General features: G+C 50.2%; 1 protein-coding gene across 1 annotated transcript; it reads left to right on the top strand.

Annotated features, from left to right (window-relative positions):
* Nucleotides 1-2704: 2704 nt before the first annotated feature.
* Nucleotides 2705-3571, top strand: LOC119314425 (FCS-Like Zinc finger 2-like). The gene is made up of 2 exons (XM_037589137.1): nucleotides 2705-2903; nucleotides 3035-3571. Exons 1-2 carry the CDS (start codon nucleotides 2761-2763, stop codon nucleotides 3213-3215), a joined length of 324 nt encoding a protein of 107 aa, XP_037445034.1. The 5' UTR covers nucleotides 2705-2760; the 3' UTR covers nucleotides 3216-3571.
* The last annotated feature ends 5789 nt before the right edge of the window (nucleotides 3572-9360 follow it).

Raw genomic sequence — 9360 nt, 5'->3', positions numbered from 1 at the left:
CGGAGGACCTGACCAAGCCATCTGCCAGGTCCGGGACACAAACCAGTCCGACGCACTCACATGTGTCTTTGCCGCCATCTTCCACTGGTCCATCTTCAGAGCAGATTGAGGTGTCAACCTTGGAAGGTCCTCCGCCATCGACGCCACCACGACGCCAAACGACGACCTCCACCTACGCGAGCCTTGGCAAGTCCTCCGTCATCGACGCCACCACGACGCCAAACGTCGACCTTCACGGACGTGAATCCATCTCCAAGCAACGGATGTAGATCCATGCTAGGATAGGACCGCACCACCGCCGTCGCCCACCACCCGCAAGCGCCACCCAACCCCAAGGTTCCCAAAACGGTGCCTTCAAGAAAGGAACGACGCCATGAGTGCCGCCGCTGCCCAACAAAGTTAGGGCTTTCACCCGGGGGACCAAGGGGAAGGGGAAGTGAGGAGATCGGTCCATATCGACGCCTCCAAGGAGGAGAACGGCGCCCTCAGGCGTCGCCGTCGACGCGGCCGGTCATGGCCGACCAGGGATTTCGTCTGAACTAGACCCTCGCCACCAGCAGCGGCTCCTGTACAGAATCGGCGACCAAGGGAGGTGCGGCCCGACTAGGCTAGCCCGCACGCCTATCAGGGGAGGAGGGGAGGAGTCAGATCGCGCGCACCGACCGCCGCAGAAGCCGCCGCCCGCCGCAGAAGCCGCCGCCCGCCGCCAACGACCACCAGGATCCTGCCGCCCGGGCGGCGAGGACGCCAGATCCACCGCCCGCACGGCTGCTCGCTGGAGCATGCCGTGCCTCGCTAGAGGAGCCGCCGCTCCAGATCCGGGACTCCCCATACAGGCAGGGCAGCCGAGGCCCCGCCACCACCATCCTTAGCACCCCGGGCTTGCCCGACGGCTAGTCCTGGCCATGGGCAGCCCGGCCCAAAAAAGCCCGACGCCGCTCCCGGGCCGGGCCCGGGCCCATTGTTTTTGTGTTTTTCCGAAGGACGGGCCGGCCCGGCCCGAAGCCCGATGGGATTTTACGTGTTCGGGCCGGGCTTGGGCCCAGAAAACAGGCCCGACGGCCGGGCCGGGCCGGGCTCGGGCCTGGGTTTTTTGCGTGGGGCTTGGCTAGGCCCGGCCCGAAGCCTGGCCCGACCCGAGGTATGGCCAGGTATACCGACGGCTGCCTCAGGCGGCGGCGAGGAGGTGGGGAGGGGGCCGTGGCGGCGCGGCTAGGGTTCCCCGCCGCCGCCGGGGAAGGCAATGCGGGGTTCGCGGGAGGGGTTATGTCGCGGGGTCGTCAATAGCAAACACGAGGATTGACTCATGATTATTTGGGTGACAGATATGTGGTATCTTTTTCTTCCGTTGCAATGCACGGGCTTTTTTGCTAGTTCGAAAAGAAAAACCCGAAGAGGTTCAGACTAGGTGAACAAATCACGCAAAGAAAATCGTAGGGATCCGAGTATTTTTTACGAAATTACTCTTCTGACGTGTGAACACAAGCAAATGATTCCTTCTGCAATGGTACTCCTCTCAGGACGCGCACGGAACAGTCAGCTTGACCACAGGGTCGGTCATCGCCTCGAACAGAAACAATGTGTCATCGTCAGTCACTCAGTCTCCTGCATCATCAAAGACAGTCAGCTTGACCTCCTAGCCGGGTCAAGCAAGCAGCAACAACTTGGCAGATGCGCTGTGGGTGGATCCACAGAGAACTGTCCGTCTCCGTCTGCTCCCCCGGCGACGCCTCCCATGCACGCGCGACGGCGAGACGAGGGGTGGACGTACGACGTGGTTACGCGAGCAAAAAGTAGAACGCGTGCGTGCGTCGCCATCGGTACTACCACCCCCTCCCCTGCTCCGTGCGCACGGTTTCCTCTCCCTTTCTCGTCTCTTTCTCTGTCGACCTCCCGAGCCAAGAGAGCGGGCAGGCATCGGTGCAGGCTCTAGAAGGCTAGGTACGGGGCGGGCAAATAATAACCATATTCTTTTCCCGGAGCAAGCGGTGCGTTCCACCTCGTCGTGCTTGGCCTATGCTAATTGTAATGTCAGCGACAAATCTTTCACTGTTCACCCGCTAATAAACTACCCGGCAGGGAAACCATGCCGCGGCATTTTTAAATTAAACAAGGGGCGAGCCTGAGCTCCTGGCTGCGCTGTGTTAGAAGCCAAAGGCTTTTCTTTAGTTTTAGAAGAACCAAAAAAGCAAAGGTTCAAAGTATATTCAGTGCTGTGCTGCCAATTTGTATTTACGCTCTAATCTGAAGTGTCCTTGTCTGGCGCGCTCAACACGTGGCCACACGGCAACGGTGCAAGAACTCTTCACCATAAAATCCAATTTGAAAAAGAAAAAGAAAAGAACCGGGCGTCCATTTTCTTAGCAATATTTCGGCGGGTCCGGCAGCATTGCACCGGCAGGAACGAGGCACGAGTTGAGGGCTGAGACCGATACGCAGAGTAAGCAAACAAAAACCGGCGCGCTGCAGGCAGGGTTTCTTGTTGGCCCTGGCCCTAGCCGCGCCGCTACGGCCATTTTCGCCCTGCGTCGTGTACAAGAAGAGAAGCCATGATGGTTCCTGGAAATCCAGCCGTGTTTTCTCTCTTCTCGCGCGTCCCGCACCTATAGCTCAGCAACCAAATATTTTCCCCGACCTCCCTCCCCCCCTTATAAGAAGAAAAGGCTCCTTCACTTCAGTCTAGACCTAGACCTCAGCACCGAAATCAATCAAAGACCTGTTAAGTTAAACCAACCTGCAAAACCCCAGGTTGCAGCTGAGATGCCGTCGTCGCCTGCCTCCGCTTCTTCTCTCTTCGCCATTGTGCCCCTCGACCGCGGTGGTGCGACAAGCCGCCACGCCATGGACGCCTGCTACCTCTGCGGGAAGCCGCTCTCCAGAGATTTCGACGTCTTCATCTACAGGTAGTTTAATTTTACGGATTTGTTTGCTCCTTTAATTAGCTGCTGCTGTTCTCAGATCGCCCATATATGCACACACTGTATACTAGTGCTATTCTGATCCAGCGATTCGTTCTTCTCACTACGAACCACAGAGGGGACACGCCATTCTGCAGCGAGGAGTGCAGGGCTGTGAAGATCGATACCGACGAGGTGCGTGAGAGGATTAACACCAAGATCCTGAAGGAACGTGCTGCGAGAAACGAGCAGCGCCACGGGGCGGCTGCCTCCGAGCACAACATCACCCGCGCGGGAAATGTGCCGGTTGCAAGCTAAGCTGTACGCTCAAGGAGGCATGCATTCGCCCCTCCTTCATCAGAAATAATAGGGCCACGGGAAAACTAGCCATCCGATCCAATAGATAAACTCTTCTGATTGAAGACGATCTTCCAGTTGAGATGAGCAGGCAAGCTGGGGTTTGTTTCGCTTATTAGGTGCTCGCACTTCACGTGTATGGAATAGCTATAAAATGCACAAGAAAATTACTGTGCGTGTGAGCGTTGATAACTTCGTCTACCTCAGGTGAGGATATGAGGTGCAACAATGCATGTTTTGGAAAATAATGGGAACTTGCTGGTTATGTTAGTTTCCAAGTTGTGGACATAGTAGCAGCGGAGTCTGAGTAGTATGTGTTCGGGTTCTTGAGTTGGAAATATGAGCAAATTACTACGAGATTTAATCCGAATAAACAGAAGATAAATCATGACCACAGTAGCAGAGATTAAACTAATCATACGAATTAGCATAGCAGATGAACATATCACATCTAGGGCACATACTAGAAGCATGAATTCTACCACGATCTCGAACAGGAAGGATAGAATCACATACGGTGCAGCGGGTGCAGCACCGCCGGCGTTGACGTTGTCGCCCATGTCGTCGAAGACGAGGTTGCCGAGGTCGGGGAACAAGTCGTCGTTCGCGAAGTCGTCGCTGCCAGCAGTCGCGCGAGTGCGCTCCCCAAAAACCTGATCGCCCCTCTCCCGTACAGGATCATGAGAGGCGGGGTTCCGGAGGCCTGCTGTCCCTTCTCGCGGTGCACGCCGGAAGGATGGATGGAGAAGACTTACTTGGCGGCGCAATAATCTGGAACGGTGGTGAGAAACCATACGAAGCGGCGGCGGCTAGGGGGGTAGACGTCTGCCTGACTATATAGTGCGGGCCGGGTAGGTCGTGGGAGTAAACCCCACGTTCGAGTCGTCACGATCCAAAATAATCGGAAACGGTTCAGTAATTAACGCGCCCGTTAATTATTAATTAATGACTCATTAATTTTCCCATGCAGCAAAAATATAGACAACATGCATAGCTCTATCCTCGGCTCGGCTCAATCCCGCAACCCGCGGCGCGGCGCGTCGTGACGAGGCGTGGCGTGGCGTGGCGTGGCGTGGCGAGGCGAGCGAGGAGGAGGAGCGCGCGTGTAGGTCTCCTCTTCTCATGCTCATACAAGTGGTAGAAGAGCTCACCTTATAAAGAGGTGCAACTCTCTCTCAACTTCTGGGGTGGGACTAAACTTTAGCCTCACTCACTCCACTCACATGTGTGCATGAATGGGCCAAGAGAATTTCAGAATTTTAGTTGGGCTTTGGGCCAAAAGCCTACTAGCAAAATTCCAACAATCCCCCACAAAGTCTCATTGGCATATCTCATCATTTAGTTCCAAAACATTGTTTTATATATCGGTGCTTAGTGGAGACTGTGAAGTTGAACTTCCACTTAGAAATTTATGCTACACTAGATCACAACTTGAACAGTGGACTATGCCTTAAACTACAAGTTTTGTGTGAAACTAGTTTCACACAAATTCTTGACTGATACTGGGCTGTCGCAAGGCTTCCCCGCGGGTGGAGCGTATACGTCATACTCCAGGGCCTTTCATGAATTTATTAGAGAACACCCAATTCTCACAGAATGCGACGTTAATAGTCAAATTCATATAGGTGTGTTCCTCAGAAGATGTTCTGCTGGACAACATCTCTGCTTACCCGAATAAACCACTTGGAACACATTAAGATAAGTATCAACCTGCCATGCAGATCAGGAGAGTATTGCATCTTCACGGAGTGGGATAATTAATATAGGGATACTCTCCTCCCAGCTGACCAACAGCTTGTCTCCCACTTCTACTTCACGGGATCTCCGATCACATAGAGTGGTTTACCACTATGGACAACTCATGCGGTGGGTCTCAAACCCATCTCCATCGATGCATTATCTATCACATTACGTGATAGACCCTTTGTGAAGGGATCTGCCAAGTTTTTCGACGTTTGGATATAATCCAACGTAATAACTCCGGAGTTCCTCAATTTTCTGACAGATTTTAGTCTCCTCTTCACATGCCTTGAGGACTTCATATTGTCCTTAGAACTGTTTATCTTGACGATCACAGTTTGATTATCACAGTTCATCAGGATAGGGGGTATTGGTTTTTCAACCATAGGTAAGTCCATCAAGAGTTCACGAAACCACTCTGCTTCAACAGTGGCAGTGTCTAATGCTGTGAGTTCTGCTTCAACAGTGACACAAACCGACTCAGCTTGCTCACAGCAAAAGAGATGTCAGGCCTCGTGGCACTCGCCAAATACATAAGCGAGCCAATAATCTGAGAATACCTCAATTGATCTCTAGCAATCCGTCGATTCTTTCGAAGCAACACACTAGCATCATATGGAGTTGGAGAAGGCGTGCAATCGCTATACCCAAAACGACTCAAGACCTTTTACACATAATGAGACTAAAGCAGTGTGATCCCACCATTCTCATCTCTCAACAGCTTGATGTTTAAGATAACATCAGCTACTCCTAGATCCTTCATCTCAAAACAGCGAGATAAGAAATCCTTAACCTCCTTGATTAAATCAAGTTTGGTTCCAAAGATCAATATGTCATCGACATACAGACAAAGAATAACTCCTTCGCCCCCACCATAGCGATAGTACACACACTTGTCACCATCGTTTACTACAAAGCCGACAGCAGTTAATGTTCTTTCGAACTTCTCATGCCACTCCTTAGGAGCTTGTTTAAGGCCATATAAAGACTTTAATAACTTGCACACCTTTCCTTCTTGACCAGGTACTACAAAACCATCTGGCTGATCCATGTAAATTTCCTCCTTCAACTCTCCATTGAGGAAAGCCGTCTTAACGTCCATTTGATGAACGAGAAGACCATGTGAGGCAGCCAGTGATAGTAGCACCCAAATTATGGTCAGTCTAGCCATGGGTGAGTAAGTATCAAAGAAGTCTTCACCTTCTTTCTGGGTATAACCCTTGGCCACAAGCCGTGCCTTATACTTTTCAATCATACCATCAGGTCTAAGCTTCTTCTTGAACACCCACTTACATCCTACAGGTTTGCACCCATAAGGACGGTCAGTGATCTCCCAGGTACCATTAGCTAAGATGGAATCCATCTCGCTACGTACAGCTTCCTTCCAGTAGTCAGCATCAGGAGATGCATAGGCTTCTGAAATAGTCCTGGGTGTGTCATCCACGAGGTACATAATGAAATCATCACCAAAAGACTTTGCAGTCCTCTGTCTCTTACTCCTCATAGGAGTTCCATTGTTACCCTCAACAGGATTCTCAACGTGTTCCATCGCAATGGTGGGTTCAGGAATTACAGTGAATTCCTCACTACATGGAGTAGGTATCTCCTGATTTGATGAACTCGACATATCCTTCATAGGAAATATGTCCTCAAAGAAAGTTGCATCATTTGATTCCATAATCGTACCAACATGCATGTCGGATACCTCAGATTTTATTATCAAAAATTTATAGCCGATGCTATGAAAAGCATAGCCTAGAAGAACACAATCCACGGTTTTTGGTCCAAGCTTGCGCTTCTTGGGAATTGGTATATTGACTTTCGCCAAACAACCCCAAGTACGTAGGTAAGAGAGTTTCAACCTTTTCCTTTCCCATCCCTCAAATGGAGTCATGGTCTTATGCTTTGTGGGAACTCGGTTTAGGATATGACACGCAGTCATTAGCGCCTCCCCCACCATTCCTTGGATAGACCCGAAGTGTCTAACATGGTGTTAACCATATCAGTTAGAGTTCGGTTCTTTCTTTCGGCTACCCCATTTGACTGGGGTGAGTAGGGAGGCGTCCTCTCATGGATTATACCATGTTCCGCACAAAACAGATCAAATTCATTGGAAAAATACTCTCCACCACGATCAGACCTAAGCCATTTAATTTTTCGATCAAGTTGGTTCTCTGCCTCAGCTTTATAGTTTTTAAAGAAAGTCAAAGCCTCATCTTTTGATTTCAGAAGATACACATAACAATATCTAGTGGAGTCATCAATCAACGTCATGAAGTATCTCTTTCCACCTTTTGTCAACACGCAATTCTTCTCACAAAGATCAGAATGTATAAGCTCTAGTGGCGCCAAGTCTCTTGCCTCTGCAGTCTTATGGGACTTGCGAGGTTGCTTAGCTTGCACACATACTTGGCACTTGGAGCCTTTCACAGTAGAGATTTTCAGAATTAAATTCATATTGGCTAACCGCGTCATGCAACCAAAGTTAATATGACAGAGTCGTGAATGCCAAATATCAGACTCATTATTGTGGCAAACATTATTAATAACTTTAGTGCAAATATCTGACAAAGATAGGCGGAACAAGCCTCCGCACTCATAGCCTTTTCCAACAAATTGTCCACACTTAGAAATTACAACTTTATTGGATTCGAAAACCAACTTAAAACCATCTCGACATAAACGGGAACCGCTAACGAGATTTTTATTGATGGACGACACATGATGAACATTCTTCAGACGCACAGTCTTCCCCGAAATAAACTTCAGATCGACCGTACCAACACCTCGAACGATGGCATGTGACCCGTTCCCCATTAGCACGGGTGAAGTCCCTGTTGCCTGGTAAGAAGAAAACATGGAGGCGTCAGCACAAACATGTACATTGGCACCGGTGTCAATTAACCAATCAGGGGATTGAAATACTGAAAGGATGGTAGGAAAAATACCGTACCCTGATTCCTTCATATCGGTATCACCGATGACAACATTAGCGGACTTGCCGCTCTTCTCATGTTCGCGCTCCTCAAAGCGGTTAGGACACTTCGGAGCCCAGTGATTAGGATCACCGCAGACATGGCAAAGTCCCTTCCCCTTCTTATGAGAATTCTTCTTGAAGTTGGTAGAATGTGATGGCTTGTTCTTTGTATCAAACTTGCCTTTGCCCTGAGTTTTGTTCTTATTGTTTTTGAACTTGTTGGGCTGGGAGTTCTTCTTCTGTACCATGTGGGCACTAGAACCTCCCTCAGCAACTCGAGCACATGTGTCCTTTGCTCTCGCCTTCTCTTCAACATCAAGAGTACCAATGAGATCCGCAACGGAAAACTCCTGTCTCTTGTGTTTCAGGGAAGTAGGAAAATTGTTCCACGAAGGTGGAAGCTTGGCAATGATGCCTCCGGCAACAAATTTGTCCGGCAACACACACTTGAAGTACTCAAGTTCTTTTGCGAGCGACTGTATCTCATGAGCCTGCTGTACAACAGGGCGCTCATCAGTCATCTTGTAGTCATAGAATTGCTCCATGACGTACAACTCGCTGCCGGCGTCCGAGGCACCAAACTTGGCCTCGAGCGCAGCCCACATGTCCTTGCCGTTGTCAAACGACATATACGAATCCACAATGGAGTCATCAAGAACACTCAGAAGAGCACCTTTAAAGAGGATATTGATATTCTCAAAAGCTTCCAGCTGTGCTGGATTAAGATCGCCCTTAGGCTTGCCCTTGGTGGCATCATAGCAGCCCATGGTCTGAAACCAGTAGACTGCTCTCGTGCGCCACCTCTTATATTACACCCCCTTAAAGGCAGGCGGCTTCAGATGCGCAGCAAAACCACTCGGAGTAAATTGCCTATAATCAGGTTTTTGGATTGTTGGAAATATGAGAAAATTACTACGAGATTTAATCCGAATAAACAGAAGATAAATCATGACCACAGCAGCAGAGATTAAACTAATCATGCGAACTAGCATAGCAGATGAACATATCACATCTAGGGCACATACTAGAAGCATGAATTCTACCACAATCTCGAACAGGAAGGATAGAATCACATACGGTGCAGCGGGTGCAGCACTGCCGGCGTTGACGTTCTCGCCCATGTCGTCGAGGACGAGGTTGCCGAGGTCGGGGAAGAAGTCGTCGTTCGCGAAGTCGTCGCTGCCAGCAGTCGCACGAGTGCGCTCCCCAAAAACCTGATCGCCCTTCTCCCGTACAGGATCACGAGACGCGGGGTTCTGGAGGCCTGCTGTCCCTTCTCGCGGTGCACGCCGGAAGGAGGGATGGAGAAGACTTGCTTGGCGGCGCAATGATCTAGAACGATGGTGAGAAACCATACGAAGCGGCGGCGGCTAGGGGGGTAGACGTCTG

This window comes from Triticum dicoccoides, chromosome 6A, assembly GCF_002162155.2.
Source record: "Triticum dicoccoides isolate Atlit2015 ecotype Zavitan chromosome 6A, WEW_v2.0, whole genome shotgun sequence".
NCBI lineage: Eukaryota > Viridiplantae > Streptophyta > Magnoliopsida > Poales > Poaceae > Triticum > Triticum dicoccoides.
The sequence above is the reverse complement of the archived record's forward strand: the minus strand, read 5'-3'. Positions and strand labels throughout refer to the sequence as shown.